The following is a 17,741-nucleotide window of genomic DNA, read 5'->3' as shown; positions in this document are numbered from 1 at the left end:
ACACACTTACCGGGTTGCCTAAATATAGAGGCAGATGCAGAATCCCGTGTGGATAGACACAACATTGAATGGCATTTGGACACACAAGTGTTTGCAGAAGTCATAAATCGGTTTGGTCTCTGTGATGTAGACTTATTTGCTTCTCGTGTTAACGCACAGTTAAGAAAGTATGTTTCATGGAAACCTGACCCAGATGCATTTGCCATTGATGCATTTTCCTTAGACTGGTCATTGTTCAAAGCGTTCTGTTTTCCGCCTTTCAGTCTCATTTCAAGAGTGCTCCAAAGGATAGAAGTCTTAGAGGCGGAGTGTGTGCTGGTGGTGCCATTATGGACAACGCAAGTGTGGTTTACGAAACTGTTGCGTCTACTAGTAGAACTGCCGGTCCTGTTGCCCCGAAAAGAAAACTTACTCATTCATCCACTGACAGGGGAGCACCACCCACTACTGAAGAAGATGAAACTAGTAGCATGTTCCTTGTCCGGAAAGCCCTTCAGAAACAGGGAATTCAGGATGAAGCAACAGACATTATCATGTCAGCCTGGAGAGAGGGTACGAAGCGTAACTACGAGTCATATTTCAAACGCTGGCTTCAGCATTGCCTTGAACGGGATAGAGATCCCTTTTGTGCCTCTCCACATGAGTTGATAAGGTTTTTAACGAAACTGTTCCAAGAAGGCAAAGGATACAGCAGTTTGAACATGGCACGAAGCGCTGTTTCCGCATTGTCCCTTCAGGATAATTGTTCAGTGGGTTGTCATCCATTGGTGAAGAAGTTTTTGAAAGGAGCTTTCAACAGACGGCCAGCTTTGCCTCGTAATTGTGTGACCTGGGACGCTAATCTAGTGCTAAAATTTTTAAAAGAATGGTCACCGGCAAAATTTATATCGCTGGCGCAATTGACGCTTAAAATTGTGCTGTTGTGCTTGTTGGTCTCTAGTCAAAGGGGACAGGCGATTTGGTTGATGGACTTGCGTAACATGAGTTGGACAAAGGATGATGTACGATGTAGGTTTGGGGATTTGCTCAAAACTTCTGGCCCAAACAAACATCAAAATGAAGTGGTATTTTGTGCCTTTCCGTCTGATTTGGCAATTTGTGTTGTACATTATTTGAAACAATATGTCAAAAGAACTCGTGCATTTAGAGGAACGGAAACGAGACTCTTTATCAGTTGGACAGCCCCTCACAAAGCGGTGTCGAGAGATACTATCCGTCGATGGACAAAGATTGGATTACAAAAAGCGGGTATTGACATGACAATATTTACGCCGCATTCAACTCGTTCCGCTGCATCTAGTAAAGCTGCAAGTAAAATTCCTCTGGCAACCATTCTGAAGACTGTTGGTTGGCGTCGGGCTAACACCTTCACAACTTTTTACAAGAAACCAGTGGACAGTGGGAGGAGTTTTGGACAGGCTGTTCTGTCATGAAGAATTGGGGTAGGTTTATATGTATTTCAATTCATCGACAGTGATAGGGTGTAAATGCTGCAGACTTTAAAGTCTCACGTGACCCATTCCTCTCGGAATTGTGGGAGATAAAATTACATAATTATGACGAGCTTACCTGAGTAAGTGAAGTCTAATTGTGGTTTTATCGACCACAATGTAGAGAGGAAAGGGATTACGTGCCTCGCCCTAAGTTGTCTTCAGAGTTATACCGATAACCGTTTTCCCTCCCTATCCCTTTCCTCTCTCTTTCTCTTTTCTCTGCACCATTTACACGTCGTTAAACAATGACGTATTCCCGCGTTCTATCTCACGTAATCCCTTTCCTCTCTACATTGTGGTCGATAAAACCACAATTAGACTTCACTTACTCAGGTAAGCTCGTCATAATTATGTAATTACCTGAGTAAATCTCTTCTTGCATCACTATTCCCATGGCCTTGACTGGCTTGAGCTCCTCTTCAGGCTCTTGAAAAGACTTGCACTCTCTGACAAGATGTTGATGGGTTAATGGTTTGCAGCTTGTTGCCTTTTGATGCAGCATCTGTAAAATGAGAAGTGATCAAATTAGAACAACCATTATATATATAATTATAAATGAACTATTTACAAATAATACTAATAGTAATCATCTTTGTTCATGCAGGAATTTCTATAAGTATAAATATATGTTCCTGACCAAACTCAGTCTCCTGTAAAGGCTTGAGTAAAAACTCATGCAATCCTACCAAAACAAATGATAGTTCAAAATAAACAAATCCTATAGGTCTAACTCAACTGATTTCACTTAAAATCTTGCAAACAAGAGAGAAAGCATTTAATTGTTATTCACTTATTGAAATTTGGCATGACCAAAGTAAGGAGAATTTGTCATGGGATGTGCAAAGCATAGGAAATTCACCATGGGCAGACTAACCAACGCAAGCCCAGAAGTTCTAGAACTATATTTTGTGTCAGTCTTGGCAAGGCCAGTTTTGTCCAGTTCCGGAAAAGACATCATGTATTCATTCACCCTGTCGAGACGAAATACCACGCGATTCCATGGATGAATCAGAGGTGTAACTTATATATCCCTTGACGCATCAAAGCTAATTACATTTAGTCAAGTTTTGACTAAATGTTTTAACATCGAGGGGGGAATCGAGACGAGGGTCGTGGTGTATGTGTGTGTGTCTGTGCGTGTGTGTGTGTGTGTGTGTGTGTGTGTAGAGCGATTCAGAGTAAACTACTGGACCGATCTTTATGAAATTTGACATGAGAGTTCCTGGGTATGATATCCTCAGACGTTTTTTTCATTTTTTTGATAAATGTCTTTGATGACGTCATATCCGGCTTTTCGTGAAAGTTGAGGCGGCACTGTCACGCCCTCATTTTTCAACCAAATTGGTTCAAATTTTGGTCAAGCAATCTTCGACGAAGCCCGGACTTCGGTATTGCATTTCAGCTTGGTGGCTTAAAAATTAATTAATGACTTTGGTCATTAAAAATCTGAAAATTGTAAAAAAAAAAAAAAAATTTATAAAACTATCCAAATTTACGTTCATCTTATTCTCCATCATTTGCTGATTCCAAAAACATATAAATATGTTATATTTGGATTAAAAACAAGCTCTGAAAATTAAATATATAAAAATTATTATCAAAATTAAATTGTCCAAATCAATTTAAAAACACTTTCATCTTATTCCTTGTCGGTTCCTGATTCCAAAAACATATAGATATGATATGTTTGGATTAAAAACACGCTCAGAAAGTTAAAACAAAGAGAGGTACAGAAAAGCGTGCTATCCTTCTTAGCGCAACTACTACCCCGCTCTTCTTGTCAATTTCACTGCCTTTGCCATGAGCGGTGGACTGACGATGCTACGAGTATACGGTCTTGCTGAAAAATGGCATTGCGTTCAGTTTCATTCTGTGAGTTCGACAGCTACTTGACTAAATGTTGTATTTTCGCCTTACGCGACTTGTTTTTGTTTTGAAATGTCTCCACAATGTACAGATAATTTATAACGACATAATTGTCATCACAAGACGGGTACTACACATACTTTGTTTGTCGTCTGCTACAAATCTAGTCTTGTTGGCTGACACGGAGTGAAAAGAAGCTTCAATCGTGCCTTCATCAACCGGAATAAATGCTCAATCCACTGTCATTTCATCACTGAACATTGTTTTATTTTCTTTCACTTTTTGGTTAACATTGAAACGGCAACCCAAAAGAGTGTTTCAGCTGTTTCAACACACGGGTTTATAGCTACTACTTTCGAGTTGCTTGTTCCGCAGTCTAAAATGACACAGGAAGCGAAAAAAATTGTCGCGCATACTGTCATAAAAAGACAAAGTTACATGCAAAACGAAAGAGACTCTGACGTCATTTGTGTTTGGTTCGGTGGGTTCCGTCTTACAAATGGCTAGTCCGTGGTCAGACTTGACGAGGCCGCGTGAGTACCCAAAACGTCTTTGTTCTCTGTTGGCATTGCAGCTGTGAAATAATCAGTCTTGTGTCTCAGTCGTGTAGGTGCAGAGTTTGCTTCTGCAATCGTTGTGTTCGTGTTGATGACGGCTTCGTGAGACAAATCAGCGAATCTATCGTGTGGAAGAGATTTCTGTACAAAACACCGACAACAGGAGGCATTGATGCGTTTGCAGTTTTTTGAAGACTGAAATAAACTGCATGTGGTTAATTTCATCCGTTTAATGCTTTCCGAAACTAGCCATAAGGCTTTAGAATAAAAGATTCCACGCATTGCTTGGCCATCTGATCACAGATGAGGTCGCAGTTTGTAGGTTGAATCTATGAATCGGCATGACCAGAGATAGATCTGCATCTCTGGTACGACCTTCCAGATAATCAACAGCGGGTTCATGGTCGGAATCAAGAGGTCAAATTTGCGTGGCTCCCAATCATTTCATAAAAGATTTCCTTTTTCTTGTTTCTGCGGCTGCGCAAGTTATTTTGCCTAGGTCATGGCCGAACTTTAGGCCTACGGAAAAATATGGCTGGATATTTTCTCACTAGAATAACAGAGACAAAGAAGGGAAGTCATGCTATATTAGTCTGAATTAGTCTCCTTAGAATATAGGGCAGTTTTTGATTTCATTTCGTGTTTTTTTTCTCCTTTTCAGGGGCCTGTCCTGTTCAGCACTGACAGACACGCCATCAGGAGTTGGCGATGACGTGAGGGACGGGGTGGAAGGCAGGGGAGACAATCAGGACCTGGGCGGGGTGGGGAATAAAACAGGGGGCAGCGGGGAGAGCACAACGCCGGACCAGGACTCCATTCATTCTAGTCAGGGAGACGAGCACAGCGTCACGGAGTACGAGATTGTCAGGGCTGTCTTGTACTCCACCAGGGAAAACGTCAACATTGTGCATGAGTGCTTCCGCCAGGTAGGGATGAGTATGACTTTAAACGGTGTCTGGAAGTAAAAGAAAAATCTCGTCTGATGTAGTTTTATGTGTGAATAGAAAGGCCTGACTAGTGCACCAATGGCGGTAATCTTTTTCTGGGTTATTGTTTGTTCGTTCATGGGCTGAAACTCCCACTGCTTTTACGTGTATGACCGTTTTTACCCCGCCATTTAGGCAGCCATACGCCGCTTTCGGAGGAACTGGGTTATTGTGATTTTGATGCCACGAGATATTCTAGGGAACAAATATTCAATGGAAGTTATATTTTCTGTGTTATTGTGAGTTTGATGCAGGGGTATTCCAGGGAAAATGTGAGTGCTTGTGAAATAATCCTTCCAGACAGACGAGGAAAAGATTGCATCAGTTTTTAGGCTTAGCTTTTACAGTAGGAATAGGGCTCAATGTTTAGCCCAGCCAACTTCATAACCACTGGTTAGCTAGCCACGTTTGCATTCAGCAAGTGATTTTTTTTTCTTCCCCAAAATCAGCTTTTGTATGAGACTTTTTGTTTGTGTTCATGTCATTGTACCAACCCCACCTCAACATATTGTTCCATCTCGACCACATTTCACCGACAGTTGTTTTGTTACTGACAGCCTCAAAGTGACAAGATTTACCTGTATATGTTTCAGTCACTGTTGTTTTCCTTCCGGCATACGCCTGCCATCAGAAAAGTTATTGCTGTATATAAGGAGTGGTTCCAGGTAAGTGCTTGGTAAAATGATGACATTGGCTTTGTTGTGTGAATCTCTTACTCACAGCATGGCTGTGCTTTGTTTCTTAGCAGCAGAAAATAACATCAGGAATTGATGAAATGTTAAACTTTGATTTGCATGCAGCCTTACCAGAATACCAAGACAATCAAATGACAGTTTTGAAAAACTCAGATTCATTTTGTCTATCAGAAAATACTATGCTGCAAGAGTATTATTTAAGTGACTTTTGTTTGCCGATATACGTGAATAAATTTAAAATAAAACCACTAAAATAGTGCCTTAGAAATATTTCTTTCTCAAAGGCCCTTTACAACAGATGATAATGTTTTCTCCTTTTTTTACATTTAGTCAAATTTTGACTAAATGTTTTAACATAGAGGGGGGAATCGAGACGAGGGTCGTGGTGTATGTGTGTGTGTGTGTCTGTGAGTGTGTGTAGAGCGATTCAGACTAAACTACTGGGCCGATCTTTATGAAATTTGACATGAGAGTTCCTGGGTATGATATCCCCGGACGTTTTTTTCATTTTTACGATAAATACCTTTGATGACGTCATATCCGGATTTTTGTAAAAGTTGAGGCGGCACTGTCACACCCTCATTTTTCAATTAAATTGATTGAAATTTTGGCAAAGCAATCTGATGAAGGCCGAGGTTTGGTATTGCATTTCAGCTTGGTGGCTTAAAAACTAATGAGTGAGTTTGGTCATTAAAAATCGGAAACTTGTAATTAAAATTATTTTTTTATTAAACGATCCAAAAACAATTTCATCTTATTCTTCGTCATTTTCTGATTCCAAAAACATATACATATGTTATATTTGGATTAAAAACACTCTCTGAAAATTAAAAATATAAAAATTATGATCAAAATTAAATTTCCGAAATCGATTTAAAAACTATTTTATCTTATTCCTTGTCGGTTCCTGATTCCAAAAACATATAGATATGATATGTTTGGATTAAAAACACGCTCAGAAAGTGAAAACGAAGAGAGGTACAGTAAAGCCTGCTATGAAGCACAGCGCAACCGCTACCGCGCTAAACAGGCTCGTCACTTTCACTGCCCTTTGCACTAGCGGCGGACTACGTTCAGTTTCATTCTGTGAGTTCCACAGCTTGACTAAATGTAGTAATTTCGCCTTACGTGACTTGTCTTAATTTTATGTATTTATACAATGCACATATATGGAAACTTTTTAAAACATATATTTGCCTCATTTGGTTTGAGTTTTGTTTTGTTGCTTTAAGTTTCATTTTAGTTTTTTTATGATTTGGGTTATTGGACGCTTGTGGGGGAATATCGTCTTCAACCCCATAGGGTTTTGTTCTTTTCATTTTCTGTCTTCATGGTTTGGGTTCAATGGTAATTCCTCAGAAAATTCCAGCTGCTGTTTGATAAATGATAAAGTTAAGAAAATGATTATACCTAAAAGAAATGGCTTTTTTTTCCCAGTTAGAAAAGTGAAATCCTTGCGTTTTTCAAAGCTTGAGATTAACTTTAGCATATGTATTTGGGCTCCTAAATGTTTAGGTTTTGTGAAGAATTAAGATGAAAACAATTCCAAACATCGCTGCATAGACACATCGCCCCCTGAACCGTTATAAGCTATGACATGAGGAACAATAAGAAAAACTCTGACCAGCTGGTGCTTTGGCCTCCCTCCCTTTGTGTGTTTAACTCCTCGCAGTTCTTTCCCTTAAATTTCGTTCAAATATGAACGATGGATTTACAGACGATTTTTGTTCACTTTGAGATATCAAAACATCCTTTTGACAAGAGATCTTATGTAATGTGTTCAGCTTCACAGTCCGACACCAAATAACATTACTTTGCTATTTTGGATAAAAGAAGGTTTTAGATACGTCATGCAATGAATTTTGTCTTTGATGCCATCTTTTTCCAGGATGCGTGTTAAGTTCGTCACTTGCTGTCATTTTCTTACCACTATGAGTTCAGCCGAGTTTTTGAAAGCAAAAAAAGCACATACATGACAGCTTAAACTAAAATATCTGGGAGCTAGTGGGCATAACTGGGTGGGATTCTTCCGGTATATGCCGGAAATTCGGATTCGTAATGTTTGTGGTGACGTTTTTGTGTGTGTTAATTATACAAATCCTTCAGCGTCTGGGGCCCCCCCCCCCCCCCCCCCTTAAAATTCTTCAGGATTCATGACATTTGTCAGTCCCACCAATGCAACAATAACGATGTTCCTGTGGCAATCATTTTAGCTTCTTTTCCTAATGTGTCTTCTCTCTCTGGTTGCTTAGTGTTGACAAATGCTCGTTTGGATCTAAAAGTTTGCACTGATTTTATTCAGTAGATTTTCTCAAAGCTTTCTCACGTTTATTGATCTGGTTTTCACATTTGAAAAAAAACCGGAGCGATGATGGCTGGCTTCAGAGTTAACTTTGTACTCAGGACACTGCATCAGTCACATAACTATTACCGTGACTGTCCACAATAAAGTTTTAATTTGCTCAGACAAACTATGTGTAGTGGAGGAGTGGAAGGTTGTAAGAACGAAGCCCAAGTCCAAGCGTCTTGTTTCAACTTTTTATTCGTTGTACAAGAAAACAATGCAAGCAAACGTAGAGGCCGAAGGCAAAACCCGTAGACAGAGAAGCAAATGTAGTGAGGTGTTCAGCTGCTATGAGCAAATGAATCTTATGCCGGGGGTTCGGCCTATACTTATAGTCCAGCGGGGATGAAAATCGGCCTGAATACTGCCAGAAACACGGAATCTGTGTTTCTTACACTAGCTTTACCCTCAGTTATTTAAACAAATACATTAAACCAATCCTAACAAACAATACATTAAATTAAAGCTAAGACCTTTAGCTTTCCATTGCAATAGATAACATTTCGTAAAAACTTATATTAAATTACATATTCTTACCGCAATTCTCATAAATGCATTGACTTCAATCTCACATGCTAGATGTCGAAAAACTACTAAAATTACCTGCCCTTGTAAGGGTGGTAACCAAGCTAAAAAACAGACGCCATAGCCGTTGCTATGACCTGACCCCACTTGGTTACCCATAACCCACCGCGCACCACGTGAGCACCCGCATCCGGAATAATCTTTCTCGACTTTCGACTACTCACGGTCGGAGGTGTTTGGATTTACTACTCTTGCGGCCTTCTCTTACCGGCCTGTCTGTTGGACTAGCTGGTTCTTGGGGGCCTTACCTGTTCGCCATTCTTTTGGTGAGATCTGCCCTTTTTATTGAATTGAATTGTTGTTATTAGCTGCTTGTTTACAGCCGCTTCCGAAATTTACTTTTCTGGTTGGCTACGGTTTTCGGCCATTTAGCTTTTCCAAGATGGCCGATAGCAAGCAGTAACTTAGTGCGAGGCAGGAAGGGAATAAGGCTTCTAGCCCTATTTAGAAACCTCCGTGTGGGTCGACGACCCTTCGAGTAGTACTTCTTTTGTAGTAGCTATTCAGGCGGATAAGGTTTCGTTTTCTCTCCCCAGCCCGCATCTCCTCATAAGGAGAACCAGTCAGTGTCTTCCACTTTCGGTGGGCTTAGTGATGAAATATGTGTTTTTATTTCTCAGCAGTTTCAGGCACTAGCGGCGGTTCCCGCTCTCCCGCCCACTGTGGCGGACACTTCCTTGCTGGCTGGAGGGGGCCCTTTGGCCTAGGCGACGTCTGCCGGCGTACAGCCCCACTACTTCAGCTTCGCGCCGTGGTCTTGTGCAAATGGCCAGTTCGGTTCAGCCCTTTCTGCCTCTGGTGGCACTGGGTTGTTCACGAGCACCCTCTCCTTTCAGGAGGGGGGGCCTGCTCCCTACCTGCCTATGACCACTCTTTACTACCTTCGGTACTTTACAGTGGTTAGGAGGGGGCTTGCTGCTTCGCACCGTGGTCTGGTGCAAATTGGCCAGTTCGGTTCAGCCCTTTCTGCCTCTGGTAGTACTGGGTTGTTCACGAGCACTCTCTCCTTTCGGAGGGGGGGCTTGCTCCCTGCCTGCCTCTGACCGCTCACCTTGCTTTTAGCGTAGCTGAGTCGGTCATGCAGCCCCCCTACCTACGGGAGGGGGCATTGGGGGGGTACGGTAAGTGTGCTCTTACGGGTTCGCGTGGTGAGGATCAGTTTGCTGACAGACCCACGTCCCTCCCATTAGGGGAGGAGTTCCAACCTGAGCACAGCCAGTCTGCCGGCTCCCGCCTGCCTGGCATTTCTTTCGCTCATTCACAGCTGGGGTGGGACGTACGACCTTTCCAGGCTACGTTACATACCTCTCCTCTGCCACATTGGGGCAGGGACCGGCACGGTTGGCCTAGTGGTAAGGCGTCCGCCATGTGATCGGGAGGTCGTGGGTTCGAACCCAGGCCGGATCATACCTAAGACTTTAAAATTGGCAATCTAGTGGCTGCTCCGCCTGGCGTCTGGCATTATGGGGTTAGTGCTAGGGCTGGTTGGTCCGGTGTCAGAATAATGTGACTGGGTGAGACATAAAGCCTGTGCTGCGACTTCTGTCTTGTGTGTGGCGCACGTTATATGTCAAAGCAGCACCGCCCTGATATGGCCCTTCGTGGTCGGCTGGGCGTTAAGCAAACAAACAAACAAAAATTGGGGCAGGGGGCTGTGTTAGCTGCCCACTCTTTCAACCCTCCGGGCTGGACAGGGTGGGGGGCTGTCAGACTGCCGTCGCAGTCTCGAGCGTTACCGCCTTACCAGCGGTTATCGTCCTCAGCCAGCAAGAGGTGGGGCTACAGGACGTCAGCAGGTGGTACGGCTGGCCGGGCTCGGCTTTGTCTCGTACCCCCACTCGCCCTCCATCTCGGCAGGGCGCCGTGCCAACTACCCACCCCTCTCCCCCCTCGGGTCAGGTGAGCGGTGTGGGTTGGCAGGCAGAGACAGATCACGCTTTTCACTCTCACTCAGGGCAGTGTTATCAGCAGGAGTTTTAGTGCGCTGCCTCCCCCGTCTCCCCGCCTTTGTGTTTGACACAGCTGCTGGTGGGGATTCGGACTCCTCGGTGGAGGAGGAAGAGTGTGTAGCGCTGCGTACGGCTTTTAGGCTCGCTATGCAAAAAGCGGCTGCTGTGGCAGCTTAATTTTTCCCGGAAGGGGTGGCGGATCCAGAGCAGGGTGTCTCTCTTCCCCCCTCTTCCGCGGATGACTTTGGGTCTACGCGGGCTGACTTGCAATCTTTTCGATTTGTCGAGTCTCTTGTGATTGCCTACCACATGTCGCAGCTCTTGGCTTGACCCGCACCTCAGGGTAGTGGTCTTCAGCCTACACCTTTCCCGCTGCTTCATGCGCATGGTCCCGCTCCTCCTTCTGCTAGCCAGTGGCTGGCTTCTGGGTTTCAGGCTACTTCGTTCTCACTTTTAGTGCAGAAGAAGATACAGCAGTCCCTGCAATGTACGGCCCCCGGCGTGAGCGGACACCTGACATGTACGGACACATTTGCTCGGCACGGAGTGTTTTCCTTCTATATTTGCCCCCCCTTAAACGGACACCTGCAAAACGTGGACGCGGACACTCATTTTTGGTCCCAACAGCAGGTCATACCTCCAATGTACGGACAGACCATCGTCAAATTTTCACCACAACAAAATCGATAACAGAGCAGTCCGGCTCTTGGTACAAAGATCACAGCCGCAATGGCGTGATGATAGTCACTGATAACTTGAGTGCACGTGTACCCATCAGGAGGGGGGGGGGGTAGTTTTGGTCAGGAGTGGAGTACATGCGAAGATGCCAACATGAAACTGCACTGTGCTCTTTATTCTTGTCCACAGCCCAAAACAGTACATGGCTGGAGGGAGTGAGAGAGAGGGAAGGGGGGGTGGGGGTGGAGGGGTAGCTGGCTAAACTCTGTGGGGTGTCCGGTGTCACTGCATGTCAGCAGGAAGAGCATTGGAGAGAAATAGAGAGGTGTACTCTTCCACACAATTTCCAAGCATCAGTTGTCACGGCTTGGGGTAGGCATTATAGTGAGGGAGAGTGGGAGCTGTGTTATGTACAGTGTATTTGCGACTGAAGAGTGAAAAGTCACTGCCATGCCACATGATCGGCATGCAGTCAATAAAGCCAGACAAGAAGAAAATAAATTACATGATTATGACATGCAGCTCTATCTGCTGTTATTTATTCAAACTGGTTTTCAAGCTTATTCTTGCAAAGCATCTGCACACGCTCCTCTGTGCTGTGTTTGTGTGGCTGCTTTTCTATGTCAGTGCATGGTGAGTGTGTTCACTGCCTTGAGGATTTATTTTATCTCTTCTTTTCAACACTTTTCATACAAATCATTTTTACAGAACGTTTAAAGAAGTGTTAGGAGTTTATTGTTATTGTTTAGTAGCCACAAGAAGTGATTAGCATAGACTCAATCCTGTTGTTTGTGTGTCTCTGTGTGAGTGTATGGGGGAGGGGGTGGTGTGGTCACCCCTCCCGTGACCGGACACCTGCAATGTACGGACAGTTTTGCTATGGCCCAAGGGTGTCCGTTCATGAGAGGGACTGCTGTAGGTTGGAATGTCAGGTCTCGGAATCTGATCCAGACATTTTCGTTGGAGGAGGTGGGACTGCATCAGGTCTAGAGTTTCGGTTTTAGGGAGGATGCCTCGGCTAGGGCCGTAGCCACGCTGCTTGCAGCTCTGGCTAGGGTCATCACTGAGCAGATGAGTTTGTCAGCGATGCTCTTTGCCCACACTGTCTTCACCAGGTGTGATCTCCTTCTTTTACAAGGGGTTTGTTTTGACACCGGCTACAGGAAGCAAGGGACAGGCATTTTTTGGGGTTTTGTTAAAACCTACTCGGAAGCCTCAGTCTTGCCCTTCTTTCAAAGACAAGTAGCAGCGCATTGGTGCGCTCCCGGTCACAAAGTGGGTGTTTCGTTCAGTGACTCCTCCCTCTCCTCTCTGGAGGAGGTGGGATGGCATGGTCTAGAGTTATCAACTTTTGCTGAGTTTTCCTCTGTGCTCTCACACGAGCCTTCCTTATGCGTCCTGCAGACAGGAAGTGGCTCCGTTTCTGCTTTGGTCACCAGGTTTTTTCAGTTCAGGGCTCTGGCCTTCAGGCTGTTGCTGGCTCCATGGGTTTTTACCATGGTGGGCATTCAGTTGTGTGTTCTGATCAGACAGAGAGGTATTCGTCTCTGGGCGTACCTCGGTGACTGGTTGATCTTGTATCAGAGTCAATCAGCTTGCCAGCTGCACATTCAGATCGTGTAGAACCAGGCTCTTTGCCTGGGGTTCTCAGAAAACCAGGCAAAATCCGAGCTGTCCCCATCCCAGGTTTTTCTACCTGGGCATGCCGTTCGACACTGTCTCTTGGAAGGTTCGTCCTTCACAGGAGAGAATAGAGAGGCTTTAGGCTCTTATCACTGCCAGGCTGGCACGAGAGCAGACCTCTGTGAGGTCCTTAGCCTCGATCCTCGGTCAGATGGAATCGATGGCCATGCTGGTCCCTCTAGTCTTTCCTCAAGTCTCTTTGGGACTCGGCCTCACAGGTCTGGGACAAGAGGGTCCTCCTCCTGGGTGGGTTCCTTCACACGAGTAGGTTAGGTGGCTGGAATCCAATTGGATCGCTCGGGGCGTTTTTCCTAGCTTTGTCCCCTCCGGATTTAGACCGCTTTATGGATGCGTCTCTGTCCGGATGTGGAGCCCACATCGGCAATCACAGTCTCGGGGCTGTGGATGTAGACACAACTCTTTTGGCATTTCAATCACCTGGAGTTAGGAGCAGTAGCTCTCAGTCTACTAGCTTTTCTCTCTGGCTATATGCAGGCATGTCCGGTTGCATACGGACAATACTACGGTTGCTGTCTGTGTAGACGAGCAGGGAGGAGCAAGATCTCTCTCCCTGTCAGACAGAGCTTACGAGATTCTGATATGGTGCCTCTCACACCAAGTCAACATCTCGGTGACATATCTCCCCGGCAGGCTCAATACTCTGGCCGACTCGCTCAGCAGGACCTCTCAGGGCTGGCACACGGAATGGGCCTTCTGCATACAGGACTGGAGGTTGTGCTGATAGCGTTACAGAATGGGGGTGCCTCCGTTCTGACGCTGGACTGGGTGCATGAAGCACATAGGTCCTCCACTTCCTCAGTGTATGCCTCTCATTGGCCTTCTTTGGCCTAGTGGTGTATAGAGCAGGGGTTCAACTCCTTAGCGCCCCGCTCAATCCAGGTGGCTAATCACCTCCTTTTCTGGGGGCGGGGATGTAGCTCAGTCGGTAGCGCGCTGGATTTGTATCCAGTTGGCCGCTGTCAGCGTGAGTTCGTCCCCACGTTCGGCGAGAGATTTATTTCTCAGAGTCAACTTTGTGTGCAGACTCTCCTCGGTGTCCGAACACCCCCGTGTGTACACGCAAGCACAAGACCAAGTGCGCACGAAAAAGATCCTGTAATCCATGTCAGAGTTCGGTGGGTTATAGAAACACGAAAATACCCAGCATGCTTCCTCCGAAAGCGGCATATGGCTGCCTAAATGGCGGGGTAAAAACGGTCATACACGTAAAAGCCGTGGGAGTTTCAGCCCATGAACGATCAAACAAACAAACCTCCTTTTCTTATCGGCTCTGGGCAGCTCGTCCTCTTCTCTGAGGTTCCGACGTTTCGGCTATCTCAGCTACTTTGAAACAAATAGGCCTCTCTATCGATGTTCATGGCGCTTTTGCGGGCATGATCAAAGGACCTTGTTAAAAGAGGTTAAGAGGCGTACCCCTGTCTCTTTTTGGGATTTGTTTCTGGTTTTGGAATTTTTGCGTTCATTGGCGTTTTGAGCCCTTTCACTCGGCTAGTTTGCGAGACTTAACGCGTAAGACTTTGTTCCTCTTACTCTGGGCCTCAGCCCCCTCGGGCAGTGAGATCCATGTGCTATTGGGTCTACCGGAGGATGTTACCTTTGAACGTAATGATTCCGTTTCACTGCATTTTTGGCCTGATTTCCTTGCCAAGATTCAGAAACCTGGTCAATCTCCTCCGGGATTTAATTCCCTCCTCTCGGGAGGATTCTCGCTTCGGGCGATTTGGATTAGAGCTTTAATATCCTACCTAGCTTGCGCTAAGTCACTTGGAACTAAGAGCCTAAAGCTCCTGTTCTTATCTCTTAACACTATCAATCAATCAATCAATAGGACGCTTATATCGCGCATATTCCGTGGGTACAGTTCTAGGCGCTCTACAATGATGCGGTGTGAGATGAAATTTTATACGGCCAGTAGATTGCAGCCATTTCGGCGCATATTTACCTTTCACGGCCTATTATTCCAAGTCACACGGGTATAGGAAGACAATTATTAACTGTGCCTGAGCAATTTTGCCAGGAAAGACCCTTTTGTCAATCGTGGGATCTTTAACGTGCACACCCCAATGTAGTGTACACGGGGGGTGTTCGGACACCGAAGAGAGTCTGCACACAAAGTTGACCCTGAGAAATAAATTTCCGCCGAACGTGGGTTTGAACTCACGCTGACAGCGGCCAACTGAATACAAATCCAGCGCGCTACCAACTGAGCTATGTCCCCGCCACTATAGGTGAAAGAGACATCTTTAAATTGACTTTCTCAAGAAGCGCTGCTACTTTCATAGGACAGGCCTATGAGTGGTGGCTTATTGCAAAAGGGGGGGGGGGGGGGGGCGTTCCGTCCTCCCTCGGTCCTTTACAGGGGTTTCAGGAGTCCAGAGCCTGGGGTTCTTCTCTCGCTGTGTGGTGTTCCGGTCGCCTAGGCGAAGTTTTGCCAACAGCTCATTGGAGGTCTGATGACGTGTTCATTAATTTTTACCTCCTGGACATCTCCTGCTCTTGACTTGATGGGGCCATTTCCTTGCCCTCGTTAGTTTCTACAGGACAGGTTCTCTCAGGGACATAAGTAAGTTCCCTCCGCCTTTAGGAGCAATCTGCATTTATGAGAATTGCGGTAAGAATATGTCATTTAATCGAAAATTTCAATAGTAAATTTTCATTTGATTAATATACAGGGTGTCCCAGAATACTTGCAACCCAAATACATACAAATAGTTTATTACACAGGCCAGCAACTCCAAAAAAATATTACATTTCCTGGAAGCTGAGATGATAACAATTAGAAAACGGAAGATTTGAGGTCTCTTACTTGCAGGATACATTTTTCAGGGCACATGTTGCAAATGACCGCCGTTTCGCTGCAGACACACTTGAAACCGACGAGCAAAGTTGTCAATCACCTTGACACACTCTTCCTTCCTGATGGCACGAATGTTCTGGGTGATGGCTACTTTCAGTTCAGCAATGGATTGAGGAGGATTCTCATACACGTGGTCCTTGAAGAACCCCCAGAGATAACAATGTGGGGGGTTCAGATCAGGTGAATACAGAGACCACTCAGGTTCGCGGCGCCTGCTGATCAGCCGATCAGGGAATCTGTGGTCCAGCCACTACAGTCAGCTTCCTGCCAGATTTGGGTGTTTCTGCCTTCTTGTTGATGTTTTTGACTGATCCTGTGGCTTTAAATTTGTGAACCCAACAATAATTTGGCTTTTCTGGGGATAATTGTTGAAGTGGAACTTCCTGCGATATTTGGCTTGCACCGTTTTGAATGATTTCGTCTCCAAATAAGTAGTGACGCAAAATACTGCTTGCTCTTTTGTCCAAGGCATTTTAAATGTGTCTGATTGCTAATTATTCGTAGTTATGGTCTCCTCTTTGCAAATCAGAAAAATAAGAAAAATAACATTAATATTGGCAGAGTTATTAGCACTAACATGGGTTGCAAGTATTCTGGGACACCCTGTACTTACCCAATTCTCATAGTTAATACCCTCCCAACCTTCCCCGCTACTTAATTTCCAAAGGGTTTTTGAGAAGTCTCGAATGATTATTCCGGATGCGGGCGCTCACGTGGTGCGCGGTGGATTATAGTTAACCAAGTGGGGTCAAGTCATAGCAACGGCTATGGCGTCTGTTTTTTAGCTTACCTTACCTTACAAGGGCAGGTAATTTGAGTAGTTTTTCGACATCTAGCATGTGAGATTGAAGTCAATGCATTTATGAGAATTGGGTAAGTATATTAATCAAATTTACTATTGAAATTTTCGATTTATTTAGTACGATACAAAAACAATGGTCCTAGTGAAGGCACTGAACCAACTTCAGTGCAGAAAATTACAAAACTCTCTAATCTGGGATAATGGACAAATTCATAAATCATACACATAAAAAGAAGAACCCTAGACAAACATTATGACATGCGTTACATGGGGGAAAATTATACAGTGACTTAGTACGAAGCGGCAAAGTCAGAAAGTAAATGGAATCGGCTAAATTCCGGCGCGAGTACTTAAATTCTGAATCTTCACAGAGAAACCAAGCATCACTTATCACAACCAAATCCTTATAAACAAACTAAAATCATTTGCAACATAGGTACGGGATATGTAATCGTGATACTAAAATGACAAAACAATGATTGAAAAGACAGATGAGTTTGTCAAAACCAATTTCTGTCAACAATACATGAAACCGGTCAAAATCAAAGTGACGCTTTGGTCAGTTCGAAGCATTATCGTAATTAACACAATAATATGCAGCCATCTAGCCTCATCATTGACTTCTATGCAAACCTAAATGTAATTAGGACAATATCAAAGATAAAAGGGACTTTGAAAGATGGAAGTTAGGTAGATATATATATAGAAAGGTATTTTATTAGAATTTGCGCCAGCAAGGTGCACGCGCATCATCGTATCGTCTGCTACGGGATAGGTGAATCCGTTTGTACTGTACTGGGCTGTTTCGCTATGCGATGGTTAGAGTGTTTAGGTTAGCGAAGTGCACTTGGCTACATATGGATTCTCAGTTTTGGTATGGAAGTTGGAGAAAATGTTGTTCGATGCCAGCTGGTGAATGTTTGATTTGTTTAGAAGAGTTTTTTTTTAATGTAAATAATCTTTGGTTTTCAGGGACTAGGTTTAGAGTAACATTGAAGATCCAGGGTTAGGTAGACAAATGCAAACAGAAATGTCAATGACAATGGTATATAACATACATATGTTTATACTGATGATAACTATGGGATAGCATTAATCGTGTGTTATCTTCTGTTTTCGATGTCTGGCATTATGTGTGCTCAGCAGTGAAGACATGGACAAAATCTACGTAGCCATGACTGTCCAATTGTTTATGAACTCTTAACATTGAATATGGTCCCAAATG

General features: G+C 44.4%; 1 protein-coding gene across 6 annotated transcripts in view; it reads left to right on the top strand.

The window, feature by feature from the left end:
* Positions 1-17,741, top strand: part of LOC138952779 (ral GTPase-activating protein subunit alpha-1-like) — a 499,987-nt gene that overhangs the window by 61,717 nt on the left and 420,529 nt on the right. For all 6 annotated transcript variants that reach the window (XM_070324510.1, XM_070324511.1, XM_070324509.1 and 3 more), the window contains 2 exons: positions 4,578-4,842; positions 5,496-5,567. In XM_070324510.1, coding sequence (XP_070180611.1) covers positions 4,578-4,842; positions 5,496-5,567 — 337 coding nt within the window. The remainder of the gene's footprint in view (positions 1-4,577; positions 4,843-5,495; positions 5,568-17,741) is intronic.

The sequence above is a fragment of the Littorina saxatilis genome, linkage group LG17 (assembly GCF_037325665.1).
Source record: "Littorina saxatilis isolate snail1 linkage group LG17, US_GU_Lsax_2.0, whole genome shotgun sequence".
NCBI classification, from domain to species: domain Eukaryota; kingdom Metazoa; phylum Mollusca; class Gastropoda; order Littorinimorpha; family Littorinidae; genus Littorina; species Littorina saxatilis.
The sequence above is the reverse complement of the archived record's forward strand: the minus strand, read 5'-3'. Positions and strand labels throughout refer to the sequence as shown.